Below are 27,578 nucleotides of genomic sequence, written 5' to 3' on the forward strand. Positions count from 1 at the left end.
TTATTAGACCTTGTCTCTAATGTGAAAACAGGAGCTATTATCAACGTGGTCTGTAGTTGACCGTGGTGAGTTAAGATTTGCAGTAAAATAACTTAGGGAGGAAACATACAACGCGGTCCTTAATATTCACATTCAGTTTGCAAGTTCCAAGAAGGCGGATCTGAAAGTTGAGGATCAAGCGCTGGTGTTGGACTTTCAGCAGGGTCCCTAGGTGCCTTTCACAGGGGAAAAGAATCTGTATAGGCAAAAGACCCACGCTCCAACTCTTTACACTCTTTTCAATGCTTGGGCAGGCCTATCTCAGGATTTTGGACAGGAATACGGCTCAGCCAACAAAAAGGGCCTTACTATGTGCCTGCTACCTTGTGTTAGAATCAAATGTTTCTTTGGATTCCTTCTCAGTCCCCATTATACCTCCTCTGTGTTGCTAAAAGTCCTCTGACTCTGAGAATGTGATGAGTGTGCCACGTGACAACTTTATCATCCTTAATCACTCCCTTGGTCACTCAGCCAATCTCTGATTTGAGCCACCCATCAGGCCGTGCTTCCCAAGCTTTTCGGGAACCTCGGTATGTAAGAAGCACATGGTCTAAGCTTATGGAGGGCAAACCTTAGCAGACATTTTCAAGTGCAGCAAGCAAAAGAAAACAAAACCCCTCAACTGCTGAGTCATCACATGAAAGCAGTAGACCTTCAGAGCTGACATTTGCCACCTTATTAATTATGGAAAGCAGATACAGAGGGGTAAAGTGACCAGGAATCTATCCCACACCTCAAAGGATAGGTCACTGCTGCACTGTACAGGAGAGATGGTGGCAGTGGGAGGGGCAGGAGGGGACATGATTAAATAGATCTAGTAAAAATACTTCGGTGGTGGCAGCGGCAGCCTTCACTCCTACCGCTGTATCTGTTTTTAAAAAGATCCTATTTCCGAGACAAAGGCAATGTAACCTAACTCAATATTTCTTGAGATTGCCGGATGCTAAGAATTGCTCAAGAACACTTGTTATACACACATTCTCGGGACACTCCACTGGAGTTCGATAGGTCTAGGACAGGACCTGGGAACAATCACCGTGAGCAATTCTTCCAAGTTAGGGTGTTTCAATAAAAAAGTGTTAAAAGACTACAAATTAGGATGTTTTAACATAAAGAATTCAGGATACCGTTTTGTGCAGTCTTAAGCTTAAGGATAGTATCATCCCTACCACATAACATCCCCTACCACATAACATCCTCTACCACAAAACATCCTCTACCACATAACAGACAAATTAAAAACCCTGTCCTACAGAAATGTCCTTTTTCCTCCTCGTTCCTTACGTCTTTTACCTGTCACCATCCTTAACATAGAGCTGGAGTAGTTTTCCTCCTTCCTAGCTCTGGGAGAAACAGGCTCTACGCGGAACCGGTTGGGCCCGCGGCCACGTCCTTGTCCCGCGGCCGTCAGCTCCCGTGCCGCGCTCCCATTGGCTGAAAGTTCCCTCGTCCGGAGCCCGAGCGGTCCCTACTCGCCACGCCAGCCCATCCGAATCCTCCCGCCCAGGGGGCGGGGCCCGGAGGGCGGGGCGGAAGGAGGGGCGGGGCCTCGCGGCGCTGGAGACGTACGGGTGGCCTATGGCGCGGGAGGGAGTCCGCTGCCGCGCCCCGCGAGGCCGGGCCGGGGCCGGGCCAATCCGGGCGACCGGGCGGGCGAACGTGGGGCCTGGCCGGCCGGGCCCGAGGTGCTGGGGGTGTGGAGATAATGGGCCAGTTCCTGGTGCGTCACGAGGGAGTTCCTTAAAGGGGAAGTGAGCGGAGCTACTGGGTGGACGTGGGGTGCGGTGGTCGGCGGGGAAGGCCCCCCGCGTTTGTAAATAATGCCCGCGGCGCCCGCGCGACCATGCAATGGCGAGCGCTCGTCCTGGGGCTGGTGCTCCTCCGGCTTGGCCTCCACGGAGTGCTATGGCTCGTCTTCGGGCTGGGGCCCAGCATGGGCTTCTACCAGCGCTTCCCGCTCAGCTTCGGCTTCCAGCGCCTGAGGGGCCCCGACGGCCCCGAGTCTCCTGCCTCGGGGCCCGCGGGCCGGCCCGGGACGCCCGGGGGACGGTCGGGGCCATCGTGGCTGCAGCCGCAGGTCCCTGGGGCGGCGGCGGGGCGGCGGCGGGCTCCGCGGCGGCCCGGGCCGGACGTCTGCGGCCCAGGCCACTGGGGCTACGTGCTGGGCGGCCGGGGCCGCGGCCGGGACGAGTATGAGAAGCGCTACAGCGGTGCCTTCCCGCCGCAGCTGCGCGCCCAGATGCGCGACCTGGCGCGGGGCATGTTCGTGTTCGGCTACGACAACTACATGGCGCACGCCTTCCCCGAGGACGAGCTCAACCCCATCCACTGCCGCGGCCGAGGACCCGACCGCGGGGACCCGTGAGTAGCCCGCGCCGGCCCGACGCCCAGGACCGCGCGCCGCACGCGCTTCCTTCCGTTCTCCCGGCGGGTGCAGCCTTCATTCCTCCGGGTCCCCCCATTGGTGCCCGGGCGTTTAGGGTCCTGGGGGCAGCGCCCACCCGTCCGGCGCCTCGGCTGACCGACCCCCTTTGAGGTCGGCCTGGGCTGGGGGTTGCGTGGACGGCCCGGTGGCTGTCCTGCTCTTGCTTCTCCTGGAATCTCTGTTACTGGACAGCTGTCAGCGCAGTCTCTTTTACAGATGGGGAAACTGAGGCCCAGAGACCGGAAGGGACAGTGGCAGTACCGAGGGGTGGCTTGGGGGGCCTTAGACTTCCGTCTGCAATCCTTTCTCCAAGTGAAAGTCAAATCAAAATGAAATCCCTTGTAAGCGCAGCTTCGAAACGGCGCTTATCTCCCTCCACCTAGCCAACTCCAACTTTACTGTATAAAAATATAAAAATTCAAGAGTTGATCCTGAGAAGGGACTTTCTAAAGCCATCTAGTGAGTTTGAGGCAGAGCAGGGCTACAGCCTTTCTCCTTTATCACAGGGGTGGCTCCTTAGGCTGAGATGGTTAGATGGAAGGGAGAGAGAGAGGCTGCGTGGCCCACATTTGGGGTCCTGATGCTCAAGATGACATTCCTTGCTCTGTAGGGTCTGTTCCATAAATTCCCCCACCCTGGTGGCAGGGCTGTCAGGGAAGATCTACCAGTCTTCCCCTTCCATCAGCCGTGTTTGCAGAGGCTGAGCTTCAAGGGTTACTGCTGATGACATCAGAGTCCAAGAGGACAGCACACCCAGCTAAGGACCTCCTAGCTGGAGGGAACCGGTGTGCCTTGACACTGACCCTGTCAGGCTGGATATGGCTGCCTTTCTCTCGGCCGCTCCCCTCATTTGGCAGTGGAGGAGTTGAGCTGCTTGGTCCCTGTGGACATTTGAGGCCTGTGTTTTCCTTCACCTGATGAAAAGCAGCAGAGTCCAGTCCTTAGGTCCTAAAAAGGAAGCCCATACACTAAAGGGACTTAAAGAGTTTTAAAAATGGTTGGATTATCTACAGATTCTTGTCTTAAATTGCATTTGGAGAGCATGATTTTTAGTGAAGCCAGGGGGACATCCCAGGTTAACTTAAAAAAGACTTGGCCTTTTTAAAGTTGTAGGAAACTGATGAGTTATATTTTTCATGTTTCACTGTGTCAGGCTTTATACATAGAAATGTATTTTCTATCTCAATTTTTTTTTTTGAGAAAAATTTTAAGTAAGTTTTTTTTTAAAAAATTACTAGGCTTTTCCAGATTTTAGGAAATTGAGTTGTTTTGCTTAACTAGTTCTCTTTGCTTGGGGATGACATCTGCTGATGAGTGGTTTGGTTTGACTGTTCAGTGACAGTCTGGATAAGTTGAGGTCAGGTTGCTTTGAGACAGATATATTGCTTCTGGAAAGATGGAGTTAGAGATATTGAGGGGATGCCATGTGGGAAGGGTTGTGCCCTTTCGGTTGGTCAGCCTTGGTGTCTTTGAGAAGGTGAAAGAGCTCTGGGGTTATGGTAGCCTTGAGTAGACCCTCACGCTGGCCGCTCGTAAAGAGTGGAAAGTTAATTTTTCTTAGTCCTTTTCCTTTCACTTAACTCCTCTCAGACTTTAGTGTTTTCAGGAAAAGAGCAGGCCACATTTACATCCCTGAAATAAATAACTGGTAATAAAAAGTCTTTCAGATATTTATTTTAAGCAAATGTATTCTAATGATTACTGTCAAGTGAATTCTAATGACTCACTTAAAAAAGAGAGTAACTTAGCCATTAGAATATTATGTACAAAGTACAGAAACGAAGTCTGAGTGCTAAACGTGCCTGTCTTCTCTTTTTAGTCACGTTTACTTGAGGCTTATCTTACGTGTCTTGTTTGACTGGAGGTAGGATGAAGAGTATTGACACGAAGTAAATAAAACCGGAACACTTTTTTAAAAATAGCAAACGTTTCTGTCCAGCTACAAATCACTATGTAAACTCAGTTCCTCTCACATCCCCGATTTGGGTTGGAGGATCCAAATTCAAAAGTTTCTTCAAGTAAGTCTGGATACTGAAATTTTGCAGTCTCATGAATAATAACGTTAGTTCAGACCTTGGGTGCATGACCCTTCTTTGTTTCTCCCCAACCATATTGCTGTTCAAACAAAAAAGCAAATCAAACCAAACCGATGCTGGCCCCTAAACCGACTCGTTCCTAGGCACCCCTAGTTTAAGATGGCCTCCTCTGCATTCCCCTTTCTTCCTAAAATCTTGGCTTCCTTCAGAGTCAGGCTCAAGTCTTTTTCCATGACACCATTGAACTGTTTGAAGATGACTGTCCTTGATCTACTCAGTTCTCCTTTCGGTTCCTTTCCTTTGAGCTGCTTTTCCACCTTTTAATATCGTGTGAGACTTGAGTACTGTTGTGTGTTCACCTTCCTTTCCCTTTGTCTTGTCTCCCCAGATTGTCAATCCCTGGAACACAGGGACTGTTTCTTATATTACCTCTGTGCCTACACAGCACCAGGTAGATTTCTGAACAGCTGTTACAGGTTAAGTATATGTGGAATTTTTTTTTTCTTTTTTACACATGCGTTTAATTTTGAACATGCTATGTTAGCATTATGTTAGCTGCGTCGCCAGAAATTTTCTGTGAAAGGCCATAGTTTTCTCCATCTTCTCTGTTTGGGGGTAATAAGAACCTTAAAAATGCAGCGTGGGGTGAATGTCACGAACAGGCACACAGGGTATCTTAAGTGGAGAGCCGTCGTGGTTCGGCAGCTGGTTATGTGGAAAGATGGGCACTTTTGAACCCAGCCTTGTACCTGAAGTTTGAGTTCTTGGTCAGGTTTGCACAGGACAGACGGATCGCCGTCTCGCCTGCACGGTGGGCTGGCCTCAATGGATGCCCGGTAATCTGGTGCCGTTAGGCCAACAGGCTTCTGTGGAGTCTCCTGTTTCCTTCCTGCCCTCCCCATTTTTCTTTTTTCTAGTTTGGCACATTTTGAAAGAGTGTGTAACAATCTGGTAGAAAAGAATTTGGAAGTGTTTTCATGAACGCCTTGGATCTTTGAGTGGATTTGCCTGAGTGGAGAGAAGGAACCACCAGTTACTACAAACACGTTTTTTCTTGTGCCAACTCTTATAATTGTTCTCTGTCGTGGCTGCTTGGGCGTTCTATTGAGAAGTATTTTAAAACTGGGTCCGGTGTAGTTATAGCCTGAAAGGAAAAGCACAGTAAACCATGGGAAGGAGTGCAGTGCTCCAGATTAGTCCTCCCTTCCAGGGCCGGTGCAGGTGGAAAGGGTGATACGCCTCAGGGGAGGGTGGTCCCACGGGGTTCACGCAGCATCCAGCCTGGAGGCTAGGTGATGAGGGACCCGTGTTGGGATGAGGTGGGTTGTTGGAGGCAGCTCCTGGTTTCTGAGCAGCAGACCAGTGGAGGTGAATATTTCAGCTCAGTAGAATGTTCTTGAGTGGGCAGCACTGAGGATCTCCCTGTCTCCTTTGGCCTTCCCCTCCAGCTTTTGACACTTCCTGTATCCTCTCTGGCTGGCACTGCCCTTGAAGGGCTGAGCTTAACCCACAGCTCTCGTCTTCAGAGGACCTTCTGCAATCATATTCATGTATTCAGAAAGAATCGACAGCTAGAAGCAGCAGGTGCGGTTCTTCAGCAGGTGTGATGTGCCGGCCTCGTGGCTTGGGAGAGACATGTGAGAGCCCTGGTTCCTAGATCGCCCCTTCTAGATAGTTTGTTTCAAAAAAAAAGGAGGTACAATTTTGCCCTACATTCTTTGTCCTAGATTAAGTGACGTAATCAGCCTAAAACAAAGGCTCAGGTAAAATCGGATGTGAGGTGTGTTTCACGTGGGGCCCACTTCGCCCCAGCTGAGGCACATAGGAGGCCTCTCAGAGAGCAGGGCGAGCAACAGGAACACGGAGATGCTGCCCGTAGGGAAGTGAGACAGGACCCATCAGAGAGAGCCACGGAGCAGGTGACGTGGTCTGGGGTTTGATGGAAGACGTCATAATGACGGTGAATCAGTTGCTGAAGATAAAACTAGGGTGTTTTCACTGTGGTTTTTCATAAACGTAATCTTGAAACAGTCATCCTCTTTCTCTCCTGACTTACATCTTTTTCCTCTTTTTCGTTTCTCTCCTTACTTTCAAATCTTTTCAAGCTTCTGCAGTTGCTTTCTGGGTTTGTGGGAACGGGACAGGAATAGCTGAACTCCCTAGAATTTGTCAAGCTGACTTTATGACTTGCACTATTTCTCCGTCCCCACCTTTCCCAGATGTATTAGTATTATCTTTGTCGTTTTTAGTGCTATAAAGAACTGTCAGTTACCCTCATTGCAGCCCTGAAGTTGGTGTCTTAAGATTGTTTCAGAGTGGGCGACGGGTGTTGATCATGGGGCAGGAGGTGTGTGGTAGAATCATTAATGCAGCTGCAGTTACGAGAAGCCCTGGCTTGGTTCATGGTAAAACAACAGCTCCTCACAATTGATGGAGCTGGTGGGGATTCTTTGGGTGGTACGTTAGGGAAAAAATGATACAAAGCAGTTAGTTTATTCCCCCACCCCAAGGACAGATGAGTGATACTGAGCCTGTAACTGAGGTATTTATTTGCTGCTTTGTGTGTGTAATCTGCGCCAGTGTCTGATTTCTGTATTAAAGTTTTATTTGCAGGTCATGTGACAGGGCCTCTCCTTTTTCATTCCTAATGATTTCGAAATCAGAGCTTTTTGAAGCTGGACAGACAGAAAGGTCATTTGTGCTGTTAAAACTGTATCTTGGAGAGGGCAATGACTCTTGTTTCCCATTTCCTTACTTCCCGTTTTGTGTTCTTTCCACTATAGCATAAGCGTGTGTGTCTCTGCTATTCTGTGCCACTATAGAGACTGTCCCTTGTGAGGCAGAAGGACCATTGCCATACTGATCCACCCACAGTAGTCCCTGAATAAATAAGTTTCCAGCCATTTTAGTTTCTGATGAGTGTTTAGTTTTGTTGTCTCTTTTATCTTTTAAAAGTACCTTGGTTTAATTTTAATTTTCTTTCTTTTTCAGTTCAAATCTGAACATCAATGATGTCCTAGGGAATTATTCACTGACTCTTGTTGATGCGTTGGATACACTTGCAGTAAGTGTTCAGCTTTATTATTATTTTTAAAAATTAATTAAGATATTTTGGAGTTAATTACCCTTACTTTCCCCCAGGGATGAGAATTCCAGGAAATGTGATTCTCAACATGTATTCATAGCTCTGATGGCTATTGTTTATTTTAATGAGCTTAATGCTGAGAGCAAGAAGAACGTTGAAGGTTAGATGAGGGGAAATGTGATTCCCCTAAAAAAGCAGAGGAGAAAGTGTGATCGTTGGGCTTCCCTGGTGGTGCACTGGTTAAGAATCCACCTGCCAATGCAGGAGTCACGGTTTCGAGCCCTGGTCCGGGAAGATCCCACATGCTGTGGAGCAACTAAGCCCGTGCGCCACAAGTCCTGAGCCTGCTGCGCTCTAGAGCCCGTAAGCCACAACTACTGAGCCCATGTGCCACAACTATTGAAGCCCGTGCTCTTAGAACCCGTGCTCCACAACAAGAGAGGCCGCTGCAATGAGAAGCCTGCACACCGCAACTAGAGAAAGCCCATGCGCAGCAACAGAGACCCAGCGCAGCCAAAAATAAATTAATTAATAAATAAATAAATTTTTAAAAAATGTTTTTTTAAAAAAAAGAAAATGTGATTGTTTTGGGGGAAACCTATTTTTCTGCAGGGTCCCCACTATTTTATTCCTTAAAGGAACCAGTATACAGTTACTGTAGTTAAGATTTCAGAAGTAAAAGACAGGATCTCAGGATTTCAAGATCTCCAGGGGACAAGATCCTCTGAAATGTGCCCCAGCTACTGGCTCCCCCAAATCAAGTCTGAGCCCTGGTTCCAGCCCCTGCGCAGAGACCCTCTGTATAAACACTCTTGTTTTATTTGCTGTCCGTGTTTTGTGGACACTACCCCCTCTAGACTTGGGCTGCCAGCTCAGGAGCAGCCTTTACATGCTCAGCCCTTGGTTTCCCTCAAGGCAGCTGGAGGCCTCTAGACAGATGAGCCAAAGCACGTGGAAGGCAGGCAGGCACCATGCATGGTTCTTACTACCAGGCTGCCGTGTGTGCTTGGTGTGCCTCACGACTCTTTGCTGTAGAATACAGCAAGGGACTATATCCCAGCGTAGCGCTGAAAAATTTCCTTAGTAACCACGATTCTACTGCCTCTTTGCTCTCCTCCGTTGTCCGGCACACCTTTACCATAAGAAAATTTGTACTGAAGTCGATTCCAAATCCTGCATTTTAACTTTCCTTAAACAGAGTTTGAAGCTGTCAGGAGTTAGAATTGGGTAACGCTCGCTAAGTTTGCATTACAGCTGTCCCAGATCTTGCTAGTAGTAGAATTACCGGAACTTGGGAAGAGCTGGAGCGGTCCTTCTCAATTCCCCTAGGCTCATGGTCTAACAGAGAGCCCGGGGTTTCATTCTGCCAGGCTGTAGTTGCACAGCAGTTTAGTTTCCCAATCTCTCCTTCTGAAGTGATTGCTACTCCCTGTCAGTCATCCACCATCACTGATCAAAATGTGCCCGGACGGGTGTGTTCACCCTGATTAGAGTTAACTTGTTGAGGGGACCAGAGGCTGACTCAGGCTACAAGTGTTGCTTTAAAAAAAGTCCCAAGACTCATATATAGCTTATGAAAGCACACCTTTTCATCCTGACCCTCTCTCTTTTTGCCCCATTGTGTCTTTTTATCCGTCTGCCATGCTCTTGAAGTATAGAGACCTTGTCCCTGTTACAGTCACTGCACTCTGTCCACACCGCATGGTGTCTGATACATGATAGGAGGGCAAATACGTGTTAAGAAAATGAATTTCTAGTAACCTGGCACTTCCCAACACAGATTCCAAGGGTGTCCTCCCTCAAAGAAGAGTTCTGCTCCCAAATGAACTTGAGAAATTCTACCAGTCTGTCCCACTACTGGAGAGCCACCATGCACACCAGCAGTTTAAAGGCTCTGAGAAGTAAAGAAACGCAGTCCAGCTTTTCTTGAGCCTGAATGAACGATTTCAGAGCCTCGTTACTCTGTTCCGTAGCTGTCTAAAATGGCAAATTACAATATATCATTGAAAGCTGTTGGCTTCCTTTGCCGTCCTCCACGTGATCTGAGATCATATCAGCGCCTGCAGCTGCTATAACAGAGTTTGCTGCTGGTGAACATCTGTAGGGAAACAGACCCATCGCTGTGGTTTTCATTGTAGAACATCCGGTCTTTAAGGTACACTTCAGGCTTATTTTTCAGGTGTTACTTCTGTTGACGTTTCCCTTTTCTTTTGCTGACATTTTAAACAAACTTTAACAGGTGTGCTTTGGAAACACTTGGATGATAGCAGTCCCTTGACTGTTCGATGCAACTTGCAGCATGATCGCATAATCTTTTAAAAAGAAAGAACTGAAAGCCAGAAAAGAAACGTCTGTACTTGCTCTGCATGTAACAGCAAAATAACAATGAGGGGGAGAAAAAAAAAAAAAGCTGCACTAGATCAATAAACACTAGGAAATAAGACATACTTGAAATAAGTAGTGTCTGAATGAAATTGTTTTTTCTTGTTTTGTTTTTTTTTTTTGGTGTCTTTATGATGTCGTTATAGTGCCAGGATTGTCATAAAATTTTGAACGGCATGAAAGCATTTCTATTCAGGTTATTTTTATCAAATTTTATGTCCAATTTGCAGTTCATATAAGAGAGAGAAGCTTGGAATGATACCATATCCACACACCCAAAATAGGAATCCTAATTCTAGAACATTTCTTACAAAGGACGTAGAGCTGGTTATTTGTGTGTTTTGTTTGTTTTGAATGTCATTGGTCTTATGCTATGCTCCAAAAGATAATACCACTATTTCCCAGTGTTCAGACATCTGGGTAACAAGCAAGGAGTCAGTTTTCCAGATGTTTCGGTCTCCTGGGAGCTAAGCGCCCAAGCTGTCGCATTATCTGAGGAGCAGAGGGAAAGCCATGTTTTTCGTTTCTTCAGTTTTTGGATTTATTGTTACTCATTTCAGGGATTTCTGGAAGTGTAATGCCTTGCATGCTAAACAAGATCAGACAGAAGGTGAGGGAGAATGGGGCAGGACGAGGAGGGCTGCTAATGATTTTATGAGGAGTTACACAGTTTTGCCATTTGGAGATAGGATGCTTGAGTTTGGTGGAAATGGGCTTGCCGTCTGTCCCAGAATGTGTTCTAAGAGATAACTGTGCTCTTCTGCCTTTTGTGTTTCTTCTCCCACGAGCGGCAAAACCACACGTACAGACATTCAGATGAAGTGGCCCAGCTCCTGCGATCATGCAGCTCAGTGTCATTTCAGGCCGTTGTAATGGTTTGTGTTCCTCTTTTTAAAGATAATGGGAAATTCATCCGAGTTCCAGAAAGCAGTCAAGTTAGTGATCAACACAGTGTCATTTGACAAAGATTCCACCGTCCAAGTCTTTGAGGCCACGATAAGGTAAAATAGTACATCAAACGGATTGAAGGCTGCTTTTGGGTGTGTAAGGAGAAAACTCCTGGAGGGTCCACCAGCCCCGGGGTCCAGGTAGGGAGTCCGTGCAGACCTTGTGGGCACTGTGTCCCTTTTTCATCTGCTTTGCATTGATCAAAACTGAAACAGTTGCCATTTCATTAATTATATTTGGGGCCAAATAGAAAGACACATTGTAATGCAGGTTTAAGATAGATGTCCCTTTAAAGGAGTTTTTCATTATTTCACTTTATGTCTGGTCTCATTTCCTCCACTGTGTCCTAGGAAAACCCCTATGTATTTCTGAAGGAATCATAGTTTCTCCTGTCACCCACCGCCTGCAGAAAACCACTGCTGACCATTTGGGTCTCCCTCCCTCTCCCTCCCGCTAATGTACTGAGCTCATGTTTTATATCTTGCCTTTTTAGTTTGATAGATTGCGACTGCCTTCCTATTCCATTTAAACTTTGAAAGTTGTATCACTGCATAACATTCCAGATGTAGCGTTTATTTAAAAGTAAAGTTATGAAAACATTTGTTCTGAAAAATGTCACAATCTGCTTCACCTCATTGGAGGGGGACCTGAACTCGTGGCTGCTGAGGGACTGAGATCTAAACTGGGGGCGCCTGCCTCTCAGTCGGGTCATTCTCTCCTTCTCCTTCTCTTCCCCACCTTGCCTGTTCAGCAGAAGCTGGAGAATTGGACGTTGCTTGGCAGCCAGAACTACAAAAGTTACTTAGTGTTTGTTGTCTTGCTCTTTTGTGTTTTTTATTTTGCTAAGTCTTTTCCCCATGTGAGAGAAACCAAGAGTAGTTTATTAATACTAAAAGGTGTTATTTATTCTGGGAATGATTAGGACACTCCCTTCTGATGAGATGATGAAAATGACTAAACATTGTTACTACTTCAAGTGGGATTATTCTCAGAAGCCTCAGTAGCCTCAGAATGGTTCGCTTTCTCCCTTTCCATAATGCTGTTAGCTAACAATGATCGTTTACTATCACGGCTGGAAAGAACTTCAGGGGGTCATTAAGTCCAGTCCCTCTGATTTCAGGCAGCGCTAAGTCCATAGGGGATTCAAGCCTGCTTCTGTCATTCTGAGCTGCATTGTACACATTTACAACCAACGTGATTTTATTCTTCTTTTGTTTTTCCTGTCATTAGGGTCCTGGGAAGCCTTCTTTCTGCCCACAGAATAATAACTGACTCCAAGCAGCCCTTTGGTGACATGACGATTAAGGATTATGATAATGAGTTGTTGCATATGGCTCACGACCTGGCCGTGCGGCTCCTCCCTGCCTTTGAAAACACCAGGACAGGGATCCCCTACCCTCGGGTAGGTAGACGGCGTCAACAACTCACCACCTTCCCGAATTAAAACTCTTTGTTGATGAATTTATTTGCGGGAAGGAGTGGGGCTGATGCGGAAGAGGAAAGCCATGTCCTTGAGAGAATTTGGCCCTAAATATGATAGAAATGGTTTTTAGTTCATTCAGCATTTACTGGACACCTGTTGTGTGCTGGGCATACAGTGAAAATTTTTTTTTTTTTTTTTCGGTGCTTGGGCCTCTCACTATTGTGACCTCTCCTGTTGCGGAGCACAGCCTCCGGACGCGCAGGCTCAGCGGCCATGGCTCACGGGCCCAGCCGCTCTGCGGCATGTGGGATCTTCCCGGACCAGGGCAGGAAGCCGTGTCCCCTGCATTGGCAGGCGGACTCTCAACCACTGCGCCACCAGGGAAGCCCACAGTGACATATTTGACTTAATCCTTTCCCTTAAGGAAGTTATGTTCCTGTGCTCTGTATTCTTAACCCTTTTTGCAGGTGGGATTTATATCCTTTGCTGCAAAACAGTGGGGGCAGTTTGTCTTCATTTCTGACGTGGGTCCATTTCCCCACATGTACGCTATAGGAGCTCAGCGAATGTTCTTTTGGACACTTCATGTGGATCTTTCAAATAAAACCTGTACAGACCAGTAAGGTAGCTGCTGATTTAAATGCAAGGTCTGGAATGAGACTCTGTCTTTGTGGCATCTGATTTACTGAGTCCAGAACCCCTCTGAGAATTGAGTCAGCCTTTGGGTCAGCAACCAGTGGAGAATTGCCAGACCACTGAGCCTCAGTGATCAAACAGGCTGTCACTTGCTCGCTGGGTTCATTTCTCTCAGTCCAAGATTTGTTAATGTTTGCTGAGCAGGAGTGAGTTCATAGCAGCTCACTTAAAATTTCTACGTGGTTCCACAGCTTGCCTTTGTCCCCAGCGCCAAAGCCTGGTGCTGCGTCACCATGAAGAGAACCTGCTGGGAAGAGGCAGATTAGTGAATAGCGTTACAATGATTCCCCCAAGACTTGCTCTTATTAATAACACAGGGCTCTGGTGTTCGTGCTGTCTTGTTTGTGTCTTAAACTTACTCCCATTTTCCTTTTGAATGTAAAGTGGGAGGCAGCGGGCTGACTCCCCCTGTGGTGAGCTTGGTTCATTAGTGGAGTGTGGTCGCTGTAACCTGGTCTTCTAGCCCTGTGGGTTCCTTGACTTCTGCCACAAATCCTTTGTCTCTTCCTGTCCCCAGGTGAATCTCAAGACAGGCGTTCCTCCTGACAGTAATAATGAGACGTGCACGGCCGGCGCTGGTTCCCTGCTGGTGGAATTTGGGATTCTGAGTCGACTGCTGGGGGATTCCACGTTTGAGTGGGTGGCCAGGCGAGCCGTGAAAGCCCTTTGGAACCTGCGGAGCAACGATACGGGATTGTTAGGTGTGGGGCACCTGTGAGGCCCTTGGCACTGTGCACATCGCCCCCTTTCCTTTCCTCTTCTCTGGGGCCCTCCCTCCTTTCCACTCCTTCTTCCTTGTACCACTGAACCTGAAAATTGACAGCTCAGAGAGAAGGGCCCTCCCTCATTGTCTGCCACATCTGATTTCTCCCTGTGACTTTTCACTTAGAGGGTGGGTGGAAGGTTTGATGGGACAGAGTAATGCTCTTCCTATTTGAGGGCTCCCTTCTGATCTGAATCCCTTGGCATATTCCACTTGAAGATGATTGTTAAATGCTATAAAAAGAACTGCCTCGGAGGCAGATTATATTGCTTCAGTATAAGATTCCAAAGATAGGAAGTTAGAGTTAGGAATTTAGAGTTAGGAATTTAGAGTTAACTGGTAGAGTGACTTCCTCCTTTTAAAAACTCACGGCATGTGGTAGTAGTTTAAAAGCCCAGATTAAACCTGTATTAGATTTTATTTTTATTTTTTTAATACAGAAACCTGTATTAGATTTTATTTTTTTCCCTTGAGAATTTTGATCAAGATGTTATTAAAAAATTATTACGGAAAATTTCAAACATAGCGAAGTAGGAAAAAGTATAATGAATAATGAACCCCTATGTACTCATTATTTATCTTCAATGATTATCAGTATTTTACTAGCTCGAGATGTTATTTTAAAATAGGTTGTTTGCCTCTTGTAACTGTTTGTCTTATTTTGAGAAATATTTTCTTTTTGTCATCGGGAAGGAACTGGATTGGTGGTCCTGGAGCCTAGAGTGTCATTGCAAAAGCACTGCTTTTTAGAAGTGATCTTCGATTACTGTTCCTTAAGTTCTTCAATTTATTTACAAATTTTTTGTATTTAACAATAACAGTAGAAACAAAACAGTTGCCCTGTCACCCCATTACCAGTGTCACCCCAAACTGTCAACTTTAAAATTTTCCATAGGCCCTTGCAGCCTGTCATGTGCAACTTTTTTTTTTTTTTTTTTTTTTTTTTTGCGGTACGCGGGCCTCTCACTGTTGTGGCCTCTTCCGTTGCGGAGCACAGGCTCCGGACACACAGGCTCTCAGCAGCCACGGCTCATGGACCCAGCCGCTCCGCGGCATGCGGGATCCTCCCGGACCGGGGCATGAACCCACGTCCCCTGCATCGGCAGGCGGACTCTCAACCACTGAGCCACCAGGGAAGCCCCATGTGCAACTTTTGTATACTTTCAAATTATAATATAGATATTTTTATTCTGCCTTTCATTTGGCAAATCATGCAGGTGGTTTCAAGTTGTTGTCTTGCTTTCACAGTTATTGTCTTTAAAGTCTATATGACAGTCCATTGACTCTTCTGATGTTGGACGTTTGGATTATTTCCGTTTTTCTTTTTTTTTTCCATTTTACAGATAATGTAAATTATATAATTCATCACTCTCTGATGAACAACACCCTTTAGGCTTTTGAAATGCATTGTCAATCTGGAAAAGCAACACAACAAGCCTAGTTTTCTTGTGCATTAAATGTTTTCCCCATTTTTGTGTCAGTGTTGAAACACTGTATGTTCAGGAAGCTCTGGCCACCCATGCTGCTGATAGGACCGATAAAGACGAGAGGGCCACGCGTTCATCCCTCCTCTTTCCTGTGAGGGACGAAAGTGCTGAGCAGCAGTGGGGCTGAAGTAGGAGGCCCCCCGGCCCCCCACCCGGGGGCCCTGACGAGCTTGCTTGTTTTCACAGGCAATGTTGTGAACATTCAGACGGGCCATTGGGTCGGAAAGCAGAGTGGCTTGGGTGCCGGACTGGACTCCTTCTATGAATACCTCTTGAAATCTTACATTCTCTTTGGAGAAAAAGAAGACCTAGAAATGTTTAATGCTGTATATAAGAGTATTCAGAACTACTTAAGAAGAGGGTATGTCTCCTCACCATCTCTCTTACTGTCCCGTCAAGCAAATAGAATGTATTGTGAAATGTTCGTATTTTTCTCAACATAGATTCACAGGGTCTTTTGGTCGCTGCCCTCATTTTACTGCCTCCTAGTTGTTTGTTAGTCATTTGAGGGGGTGGTGAAGAGGTGTATTAGCTATTTACTGCTGCGTAACAAATTACCCTGAAACCTAGCGGCTTAAAACAGCAAACATTATCTCACCCGTTTTCTGAGGGTCAGGAAGCCAGGAGCAGCTGGGCTGATCCAGGGGCTCTTACGAGGTCATCCACAAGCTATTGGTGAGGGCTGCAGCCTTGTCACGGCTCACTCAGGGCTAGAGGGTCCCCTCCTAGGCTTCAGTTCTTCATGTGCTGTGGCTGGAAGTGTCAGTTCCTTGCCACGTGGGCCTCTTTGTAGGCAGCTCATGGCAGCTGGCTTCCTCAGAATGAGTGATCTGAGAGAGATGGAAAGAGAGCCACCAGAATGGATGTCATATGCTTTCATGCCCTAATCTCAGAATGACAACCAGCACTTCTGCCGGACACTGTTGGTCACACAGACCAGGGCTGATGTAGTCTGTGAGGGTACTGCACAAGGGTGTGACAGCCAGGAGGCGGGGGTCACTGGGGGCCGCCCGGAGACTGGCTGCCACAAGAGTGCCACATCCCTCTGTTTCGCTGGTTTTAATTGCACATAGCGCTGTAATGCGGCACAGCTGTGTTGGTTCTTTCACTTTCTAAAGAAGTTAGGATTGATCTTTATACTTGATGAGAGAAAGGACAGCTGCCACCTTCTTTTCCCTCTGTGTTTGTTTAAAACAGCTTTGCTTGCCGCTTGTCAGTTGTGCGTTCAGGACAGCAGAAGAGAAGTACCATTGGAAGCTGCAGCGGCCTCGACCCTGGTGCCGCCTCTGCCTTCCCTGGGTCTTCCCTTGTGCACGTGTGTGTGTTAAGTGGCCAGTGCAAGTGATAGCTACTAGTTGCCTGCCCATTTCTACCCTAGCTGTTGTAGGATCATTCAAGTGATGTGTTTTAGTAAGAGGCTGTTTGGCCAGAGTTCAATCCTTTTCGATTTTTAAAGCCCCTAAATTTACTAAATTAGTAGTAATCACTGAGCTGCTTGCTCTGAGGTGTTCCTCCAGGCCCGTGGTGTAGAATTTTATTAGAGAAGAGACTCTTTTTTTGTGTGCAGAAATAACCAGACTTCCCCACTCAGGTCAAAACTGACCCGTGCTATATACCAAATTACGTGGAAGTATTTCTCAAACCTGATTGTCAAAGTGCTTTCTGCAAAATGCAGTGAAATCCCAGTGTGTTACCATGGCTGGGTTTAGAGCTTTCATCCTTTGGTAAGTGTCATCTTATGTTAGAGTCTTGTATTGAGAGGTAGAGGCAGCCTGTCTGCAAAGGTTTAAAGAATGAGTGAGGAGAAAAGGTTAATGTTGATTCCATCTAAGTGAAGCTGCCAGGGGCTGCTGGGGGCACAGAGCCTGAGCTGTTTCTCTTTCCTCCCCTGTGGCCGCTCTGCGCGGCTCCTCAGTCGGGAAGCCTGTAACGAGGGGGAAGGGGACCCGCCCCTCTACGTCAACGTGAACATGTTCAGCGGGCAGCTGATGAACACGTGGATTGACTCTCTGCAGGCGTTCTTCCCAGGACTGCAGGTATTTCGCAATCCTGTGTGCTAAGAAATAGCAGTCATTGGGAAAGGGCTTTTTTTTCCCCCCTCTGTTTTCTTTTTATGGTACCAGAACATTCTCTGGCCCCTTCAGATTTGGGAAGTGAATAGCACAGTACGTCCCCATTATTCTCTTTGGGCATTACTCCACACTAAATCAGTGCAAAGCCATGCCAGAAAAGTAATGGCGTGTGACTTTTGGGTGATTCATGGCTCAGTTGTCCGTTCTCCATTCACGAGTACAGCTAGCCTCTTGTCCTGTGCAGTTCTCAGGGCTTTGGCATTGATGGCCAGATGGGGGGTGGGGGGGTCTGTCTGGGATGCTCCTTTTGGGTTGGTTTTGTCTCCAGCCACGTTTGTAGGTCAGGTGACCAGTGCGGGGAAGGGGAAGCCCAGGGCCTGTGTCACGTCTTGCCGCTCTGAGAACAGTGTCTTAGCCTGGTGACCTGCGCCTTCCCTGTAGGTTCTGATAGGAGACGTGGAAGATGCCATCTGCCTGCACGCCTTCTACTACGCCATATGGAAGCGCTACGGGGCCCTCCCCGAGAGGTACAACTGGCAGCTGCAGGCCCCCGACGTGCTCTTCTACCCACTGAGACCTGAGCTGGTGGAGTCTACATATCTCCTCTACCAGGTACGAGAGCTTGTTGAACAGTAGTTTGTGTTGAAATGCTGGGAAGACTGTAGCAGTTGGTTCGTAGGGAACACTTGCTGACAGGTGGGGAATAGTGTTATTTCACAGCGACCGTTAGAGTGACCACCGGCCCAGAGCCTTGTTAGCGCTCAGTGTCTGTCCTGGTCGCACGGGACAGGGAAGACGTCTGCGGTCATGTACGCGTTTGCCCTACATTCTGCAAAGCTGAGTCGTATCTTTACTGCAGGGCTTGTTTCTCACGTCCTTCAATCAAGAGGAAGATTTGGTACTCTCTGTTTTCCAAATTTATTTGACCAAACAACTCTTGTTGGGGGACGCATTTCTGTGCTCATGTACTGTGGAACCCTGGTCTGTGTAAAGTATTCAGACAGAAAAATTATTTTTCTTAGTTGGAAAGGGAATCATCTGGGATTGTCTGAGTGCCTACTTTTGTTTAATCGTTCAAAAACACATACAGTGTTCCTCTTTTGTGGAATTACTTGAATGCCAGAGGAAATGTCACTCTAACTGTGAAGAATCTTCTCCCCGACGGTTTAAGGCCGATATTTATACCTCTGGGCGTGCCAAACATATATACACATCGAGAGTTGTCAGCCATTCACAAATTCAGCAGCACGAGCTGCTCACTTTCCAAGAAGCTGGCCCTCCGTGCGTTCAGCAGGCGCGTGTAGTGGGCAGGCCCTCGCAAGGAGATCTCATGAGCTCTGGTAGTAGTAGGATTAGTAGTTTAGATTTATTCCATAGTTTTTTTTAGCACCGAATCCTTGCCATTTGCTTCTGAAAAAGGGAGAAATCCTATGCAACTGGTAAGTGACTTCAGGTGTAGAGAGACCTTGTGAGTTGTATGTAAGCTCTCAGGGGTGGGGAGGTGGCCTCTGGTTTTGCCTCCCGGATCCCAGATCCCAGGGTAGAGTCCGGCCACTCACGCTCCGAGGGTGACACACTCGGGGGCTGGCTGCGTTCTCCTCTTAAGCTTAGGTCTGTTGCCTTTGGGTTGATGCCTCTTTGTTTTGTCACTGCTTCTTTCTTCTTGCAGCTTCTTCCTCATGTTGACTACTTTCTTAGAATCCAGAGAAATCTGTGGCTTTCTGCCCTGCCTTCGGAAGCTGCCCCGTGTGCCCTCCTAATCCAGACACAGCTGACCCTGTGCTCGTTTGCTTTTGGTGCTGCACAGTTGGCACTGGGCACGAATTATAGGTGATCCCCAACTTTCAAACTAGTTTTGGGATAAAAGTCTCATCTTCCCAGAGAATGTTTTTTTTCCCCTAACGAAACCATCTATGAGCATGTGACAGAAGAGGAAGCAGCAACCCGGGGACTGAGTTCCTAGGGTGACTAGAGAGCACAGCACGTGGAGGCCTCCTTAGATACTTGAGAGTCGTCTTGTCCCCTAGCCCTTCTCACGGTGCTGTGGATGGAACGGGGGCCACGTCCTGTTGCCCTGTGCTTGCAGCTTAAGTGTCGAGCGAGTTCTGAGGCAACACAGAAACTGGATTTGTTCTCAGATACGGGGCTGTCAGTGAGGCGTTGTTTCATTTCTGATCATGATGGGGATCACGAGAGCCAAAGGCAGGGAGTTGATCTGCTCTGGGGCAGATCTTCTCGCCGCCCCCCCCACCCCGTTCAAGTTAAGCAGATTGGAGGTGCGCTTTGATGTGAACCAACAGAACACCTTAATCCTGTAACATTCGCGACCCTTCAGGATAAAGTGAACTGGCCCGTGCCTACCTTTGGACAGTGATTCGTCTCCTCGGGACCGTCCTGCAATCACCGCGATGTGTGTTGACGGCGTGTCTTCCAGGCCCCCGCTGGATCACATTCTCTCGTGTTCTCTCTAGGCAACCAAGAATCCCTTCTACCTCCATGTAGGAATGGACATTCTGCAGAGTCTGGAAAAGTACACAAAAGTCAAGTTAGTTTTCTAAGTTCCTTCCTTTTTCTGTTGGCCACTTTTGATTTCATTTGAGTTGTGCTGAGGTAATATTATTCTAGTTTGCATTTTACTTTTTAGAACAGGTCGTTAATGTTAATTTTGTAGGGAAATTGCTTACTTTTTGTGTAGTAGAACCTGCCCATTATAGTGGGAATTAAAATTTATTTTTCACCTTTATTCCTGTAGGGTTCCAGCAGACTATATGAGCTCTTTTTAAGTAACTTATTTCCCCTGTTATACAAATAATATATATACTGAAAAGTTCATGGAATATAGAAAATATAGAAGTAGAATATTATCACTGTAATCTCCACCTGCAGAGAGAACTACCATCGGCATTGAAGTATATAGTTTTATACTCTTTTATATATTTATATATAAATCTGTAATGTGTGTATATATGTATAAAAACTATATTTCAGTTTTTTGAGATGTGCTTTTTTTACCTAGCTATAATATAATGAGTATTTTCTTACAAAATATTGTCTTAGACTATCAAATGATTAGTCAGTCTATACAAGTATTGGGACACGAAATTTAAATCAGTCTTTTTGAATTTGCTGCGAGTCATTTTCTTGGTGTCCTGTTATGCTTTTGGCAAATACTGTCCTCCACCCCCACCCCCCTTCCGCTGCCATTAACCTGATGATTCGGCAGCCAGACCACTTTTTAATGAAGTTTGCAGACAATCTAGGCTGGAAAAGGACAGCCCTTAAACCTACCCTAATTTGTTTCTCACGGGGTGTTTGATGCCTTGGTGGCTCGGTGAATAGGCTACTTCTGCCTCTTCAGTTAATGAGCAGGTGGGAAGGAGCAGAGGTGGGCCTCACTGGCTGATTGTTCTGTAGGTGTGGCTACGCTACGCTGCATCACGTCATCGACAAATCCAAAGAGGACCGGATGGAGAGCTTCTTCCTCAGCGAGACCTGTAAATACTTGTACCTGGTATGTGTGTTGTCAGATTAACCCAGGAAGTGCTCCATTGTGCTGACAGCAAGCACTCCTCCGCCTTCCGTCTAACATACGCCACCAGGCGCTGCTCCAGGCTGGACATTTCGCTGGCCCAGGGGCGCAGTACTGTCGGAGCAAAGGCGCGTTGCTGTCTGCTCCGTGGTTCCTGACCTTGTACGGGAGGCACTGCCGAGTACACACATAGACACTCTTTGGGTTACACGTTGTGTGAAGCGCAGGTAACGGTTCCTGGGGGACCGCCCGCTGGCCGCGTGGTCCTGCCACCAGGTCCTGTGGGCACCGAGGTCTCCCACACCGCACAGTGGGGCCAGTCCGGTCGGCTGCCGAGAGCCTGGCGGGCATCCCGTCCGGCAGCCGTGGGGTCCGGGGTATTCACGGGGCAAGTTCTGGAGCGAATGAATGGAGGAGACCCCCAAGGTGTTCCTGGAGAAAGAACTCAGGGTTGTGGGGGGTGGCGGAGGGGGAGGACCCAGGCCGACCCTGTTCTCATCCTGGGAGCCGTGTGAACATGGAGCAGCTGTGCCGAGTGTTCTTCCTCGTTTGTAAAATACCTGAGGTGCCTGTGAGGTTTCCTCCGTCTCTGAGAGTTCTGCGTTCTTCCTCACGCATCGTTTACCGCACGCCTGGGTTAGGGGTCCTTTCTAGATGCCCCCGCTGCGCCCTCCTCCACCCCCCACGCCCACTGCTGAAGGAAGGACTGCCTGGGGTGCCCTGTGCCCTCAGAGCCCACACAGGAGTGCACCACGCGGTGGCACGTGTGTCAGGCCCTGGGGACCTGGTGAAGGATAAACCACTGACCTCCTTCTCTCCAGGCCTTTCCAGTTCCAGGCCTAGGTGCATGTGAGCTGGGGGTAGTCCCAGGATTCCAGCGCTGGAACTCTCCAGAGAGCGTGGGGGCATCATCTAGGGCTTTTACAGATTAGTGGCGCTTGGGTTATAGGCCCGGGCTTTCTAATCTCTAGGTCTGGGCGGGATCGGGGAAGTCCAGGTGTCTGAGTTTCAACACAACTGGGGATTCCGCCCCGCAGCCTGAGTTGGCCTGAGAGCCAAGCAGGTTCTTGTCCCTAAGTAGTCTTAACTCAGCCGCCCTATGAATTGGTTCCAAACCTGCTACAATTGTGTCTGTTTTCTTTTCTTTTTTCTACTAGCTCTTTGATGAGGAGAATCCAGTACACAAATCTGGAACCAGATACATGTTTACAACTGAGGGACACATCGTATCTGTGGACACACATCTCCGGGAGTCACCCTGGAAGGAGTTCTTTTCTGAAGAGGGAGGGCGGGACCCAGTGGGAAAGTCGGGGCACAGGCCGAGACCTCATGAGCTAAAAGTCATCAACTCCAGCTCCAATGTAAGTTGCTTTCTCCAGGGGTGGTTTGCAATCGGAGGAAGAGGAAACACTACTCATCACATTATCATCCAGAGTGTCTGACAGAATATTCATGGCACACTCGGGTTGGGTAATTTGAGAAGAGTCTCAGAAAGAGGCCATTTCTGTAGCTATAGATAAGACCCTGAAATTTATATTAGGCCATGGAGTGTAGATTAAGCGAACAAAGCGTGATTGAGAGGAAAGGGTAAAACAGGAGGAGAGAGAATATCATAGCCAACGTTTATTTACAGAGCTTACCACATGCTGAGCACTGTGCTAAATGCTTAAGTATGCTAACTTCTCATAGCAGCCCTGTGAGGGGTGGGTATCGTAATATCCCCACTTCACAGACAGCAAAAGGGAGGTACAGAGAGGGTCAGGTCACACGGTGGAGCCGCGTGGTGGAGCCCGGATTTGTACTGAAGGAGACACTTGTCTGATAGACCCGATTCCATTGTGCCGGGCACCAGGGATGCGGGCCGGTCAGAGGGGTCCTGGTGCTGGATGGGCCCAGGGCCCAGTGTAGAGACCGGTTCCCCCCGGGTGCTTGTCAGTAGGAGGCTGTGTGAAGTGCTGTTGAAACACCGAAGAGGGAGGAATTATTCTGCCAGGAAAACAAGGAGGGCTTCACTCAGGAGGTTGCCTCTCAGTAGCTCCTGGAATGATGGGGGGGGGCTTCCCAGGAGGGACGCTCTGGCAGAAGGCACAGCACCTACAAAAAGCATGAGTGGGGGGCGTTGGGACCAACTGAAGAACCTGTCGGTCTCGATGTTGCAAAGTTGAGGAGCAGGGTGTGTGAGTTCAGGTACAGAGCAGCGAGCAAATGTTTCTTTGAGGAAGAGCATGAATATATGTGGAAACTTTCCAGGCAGCACGTTTGGTTCTCACACTTAAATCCCCTTTGAGAGAGAGAAGAGCAAAAAAGCCTTTAATTAAAAAAAATAAGTAAATAAGTAACACTCTTAAGCATTTAGGTTTTAGCTGTGGATGAGAAGAGCAACAGACTCAGAAAAACAACAGTATTTTCAAGTAGCTGAAACATTGTTTGCGATTCTGGGTGGATTGAGGACCCAAGGGGCGCAGGTTTTAGTCCCGGCCCCTCTTCACTTGGGTGCATGTGTTTTAGCCTCCCTGGGTTTCCGTTTCTTCACCTGTGAAGTGAGGAAATTAAATTACATCAGTGGTCCTCAACTGGAGGTGACTTTGCTCCTCAAGGGACATTGAGCAATGTCTGGAGACAATCTTGGTTGTCACAACTGGGGCTTAGGGGCAGGGGGCATATAGGGAGAGCCCAGGGATGCTGGTGACCATCCCGCAGTGCACGGGACAGGCCCCAAGTGTTGACAGTGCCAGGATGAGAAACCCCAGGGGAGGTCATCCAGTCACATCTGAGGAATTGACACATGGCGTCTTAACTCAAAATTCGAATTGTCCCTCATTCACTTTCTTTCTAGTGCAATCGTGTTCCTGACGAGAGGCGATATTCCCTGCCCTTAAAGAGCGTCTACATGCGACAGATTGACCAGATGGTTGGCTTGATTTGATCTGCTCTCCCCTGTGTGGCCTCATCTGAAACAGGACCTAAAACAGCTGAACCCAGGCCAGGCTGAGACCCAGTCCGAAGAGGAGGCTAGGCGTCTGGCTGTCCACGATGGTGTAGGAATCTCTGTCCAGCTCCCCAGCCGCATCTGGTAGATTCTTGGATACTTTAGCGTTTCTCTTCTGTTCAATAAAATGCCCTGTTTGTCTTAAGGATGTACTTTGAAGTGAGAAGGTACGTAGGAGTTGGCTTCTTACGACGTGCGGATGTTACTGTGCACCGTGGGTGGGCCTCTTTGGCTGGATCTCCAGACCTTCCTACTGTGGAATCCGTCGAGTCTTCTCTGCCGGCGCTTGTGTGACCGCTGCCTGGCCGCCTCTCTGCCAGAGGAGTGTGAATGAATTTCTGTGCAGCAGGGCCTGCGGTTCCCCTGACATCCCTATTTACTGCATTCTGTCATCCTCTCTCTCTTATTGGATAATTGGGCTGTGTCCCAGGTCTCCACCCACGGTTGTCGGTCACATGGGGAAAAATCATCCAGTTATGCATTTGCGCCCCATGCAGTTCGTCACGGTGTTGACAGATTATTTGCTCACGAATTTATCCGAATTCTAACAGGCAGTCTCTTAAGTTGTCGCCTCACAGTTTAAGAGCTTAACAGGTAGATCTTTTGGATGGTGTTCTACATTTATTGTGAACTCACCTGAGGATCGCCCATAGTTTCAGAACCAGGTGCCTTTCAAGGGAGAGAAAAATACCTATGATCGTCTGAGCTTTCATCTGTCTTATATTTACTAACCAAGGATTATCAGTTCCGACCACGTTTGGGTTGGAATTGTTTCCTTTTTGTTTCCTGTGTCTAGTGCCAATCAGCTAAGTCAGGGAGAAAGAAATGATCAGATGACTTTCTGGCATCCTTGAGCCATTTCTCTGTGCAATGCAGGCTTTTGATGGGTGCCTTATACTCCTTTGGTTTGGGCCACTGGATGTCACAGCTGCTGCTATGATTTTAACCGCCTTGTTTTGTATTGCTACATGGTGTGACCACAGCGAAAGGGGCATGGGATGGATATCAGGCAGGTTCTGGAAACTTCTTGGCCAGTCCTTGCCTTTCAGCCTGATATTTTAAGCAAGCATACATAAAGAGGAAGTTGTGCTAAAACGCCTCTTTTCTTTGTTGGTATTATTTCTTTAGTGAGCACGGAACTGTGTCTCTTTGAACTGTGCAGAGGGCTCAGAGAAAGCAGAACCCTGAGCTTTGGCTTCCCTGTAACGTCAGAGGTTGAAATGAACCTCAATAGAAAGGGTAGGAAGTCTCTTAGAAACCTCCAGTTTCACCTGTCGTGTGGCTCACCCGTCACCGCTAGGATACTTCAAATGATTTTATTTTCGTCTTTTTAAAGCTAGAAAGGAATGCTGTGTAAGCCATTGCATTTTCAGTCAAAAGGGAGGAATTTTATTCTTGAAAATTTAAGTGTTGCTGGTTTTAAAATAGATATCTAATTCAGTTCTTTGAGGTTTTTAGAAGAGGGATTTTCAGTAATAAACGTCACCTCTGTCTTTTAAACATTTACTGTGCAAATGTTTTAAAGAAAAAAAATCAAATGCTTCTGTTTTACATTTTTTCTTCATTTCAGAAGCATTCTGTTTGTCAACATTGTCTCATCTACTGAACAGAAAAGTTTCTTTGAGAATACTCTATATATTTAAAATATTTTCATTGCCTCAGTAAACCCAAAATATCCCCTTTTAAAGACACACACCTGCATGAGCATCCCTGCACCTGTTCTCCAGGTAAACCAAGGTGGGACTATAAATGAGCTGTTTGGGAGAATGGGGCACCTCAGGGAAGAAAGTGGGCCCTTTGTGATCACACTGTTAGGTTATCGCACCCCAATGTTCCCCCTCCTCTGTGCTCAGGTATCCCATCTCCCTCCCGCTCTGGAACAGGGACCTGGGCCTGAGTGCCACAGAGGCACCTCACGGCTACAGGCTGGCATGAGACATGTTTTGTATTAAGTCTCAGACCCCCTTGGCTTCCAGGCACTGGACTTGTACCAGTCGTGAGTCCGAGGGTGAGCGACCCATTCTCACCCCGGTTGCTGAGCTTCCAGACTGCCCAGTCTGAAGTTGGATGCCATGTAGTCAGTGACTAGATGCCAGAATGCCCGTCTCGTGGCTAGTTACGGAGAAGGTCCTTTGAGCCACGTTCAAAACTTGCTTTCTCTTTAAAGGTCAGAGTGTCAACAACTGTGATATGTCCTTCAGGGTCTTTGCTGTTTGTTCTGGGTCGTGGGAGATCAGGAAGGCGAGGGCTGAGGAGGGGAGTGTCAGGGAAATTCCCTTGTGATTTGCCCTAGGAGCACCCTGATTCCAAACATTCCATGCTTTGGAACAGCTGACAGCTTGCACCATCCTTGCAATCCTGTGTGTAGCTAATGTCTAGACTCTGCTTTGGTTCACACAATGAAAGTGGTTTCGCCAAACCTTTGTGGGAAGCTACCTTATAGCTACCTTTGTGGGTGGAGTCTAAATGTCCCACCACAGAGTTCTAAATTGTTCCAGGGCAGGCTTCGCTGGCTGAGATGCTGTGACTGAGGAACTCCGTTTCCTGGAGGAGGAGGTGATGAAGGAAGTGTTTGCTAGCTCTCCAATTGTCCTGGCCTTGGTGGAAATCCAGCTTCCATGTTCAAATCTTCCCTTCAGAACTTGGAAATCTTGCGTCAGAACTTGCTCTGTGTGACTGCTCTGTGCGACTGAATCCCCAGGTTCTGAGGCTGTCCTGGATCATGGGGCGTGTGCACATCAGTCCAATAGTTTTCTGTGTGTTTATGCACCAGGATGGTGTCTGTGCAGATGGAAATTAGCTCCCTGGCTGGATACGTGCAATCTGAGGGTCTCAGCTTGATTCCTCTCTCGCCTCCCTGCTGTGTCCTCCACCAAAGAAAAACATCCCTCTCAGCTATTTTCTTAGCTCAGTTAATGAATGATTACAAACTGTAATCCTTCACTTTGGGTTTTGTAGACAAAATATCAGAAGTTCTTTTTTTCTAGAGGTCTTTCTTTCTTTTTGCCGACCGCAAATTTAATGCTGGTGACCAGGTCGGGCCGGATGATTGCCCCAGCCCTAGAGTGGCTGAGCAGGGACTTTAGAAAAAAAAAGTCTTGATCTTTCTTTCCTTTTCCATTCCCAGACATCCAGCTCCTTCTCTAGTGCCTGTTCCTGCAGGGCAGGGACTCTTGTGAAAGTGAGAAGGTGAGTCGGCTGGGCTGTGTGTCCCCAGGTTTTGCAGGGCTCAGGGTTACGTTCCCACTTGAATTTACATGTGAATCTGGCGAGAATGTTAAGTACCTGTGGACCTTCCTGATTTGTTTGTTACCCCCCTTCCCTCTTACTGAGAGGCAGAGAAATAATATTTTTAAAGGTATTTTGTTTTAGTTTTAAATAGCAAAACACAGGCTGCATTTTTATTTATTATGCACAAGAAAGGTAAATATGTTTTTACACACACAAAAAAATCTAGAGTTGGAAACTCTGGGAAAAACCTATTGAAATATACAAATGCTTCTCTCTGTAACGTGCAATATGCTTTGCAACTATAGATGATATTTTATGTTTAATCTGTAAAGAAGAAATGTATTTAAATTAAAAGGGAGCTTTTTGTAAAAGGACCAAATGTTCTTTATAAATGTACTAAGAAATATCTTGCTCTTTGAAATTTATTAGGATTTTTATGAGTAATTTTTATTAAAAGATTCTTTTTTTTTTGA

General features: G+C 47.4%; 1 protein-coding gene across 2 annotated transcripts; it reads left to right on the plus strand.

Annotated features, from left to right (window-relative positions):
• The first annotated feature begins 1,639 nt into the window (after window positions 1–1,639).
• On the plus strand, window positions 1,640–27,578 carry EDEM1 (ER degradation enhancing alpha-mannosidase like protein 1). Of its 2 annotated transcripts, XM_027121463.1 has the most exons (13): window positions 2,111–2,400; window positions 4,889–4,976; window positions 7,492–7,564; window positions 10,865–10,968; window positions 12,146–12,317; window positions 13,552–13,735; window positions 15,471–15,645; window positions 17,200–17,320; window positions 17,798–17,968; window positions 19,828–19,901; window positions 20,771–20,867; window positions 22,043–22,246; window positions 23,722–27,578. In XM_027121463.1, exons 1-13 carry the CDS (start codon window positions 2,232–2,234, stop codon window positions 23,809–23,811), a joined length of 1,722 nt encoding a protein of 573 aa, XP_026977264.1. In that variant the 5' UTR covers window positions 2,111–2,231; the 3' UTR covers window positions 23,812–27,578. The 2 variants fall into 2 exon arrangements, with proteins under 2 accessions (XP_026977263.1, XP_026977264.1); XM_027121462.1 differs by lacking the exon at window positions 4,889–4,976 and having other exon boundaries at window positions 1,640–2,400.

This window comes from Aethalodelphis obliquidens, unplaced genomic scaffold (assembly GCF_003676395.1).
Source record: "Aethalodelphis obliquidens isolate GAN/ISIS:26980383/991018 unplaced genomic scaffold, ASM367639v1 scaffold22, whole genome shotgun sequence".
In the NCBI taxonomy this organism is placed as follows: domain Eukaryota; kingdom Metazoa; phylum Chordata; class Mammalia; order Artiodactyla; family Delphinidae; genus Aethalodelphis; species Aethalodelphis obliquidens.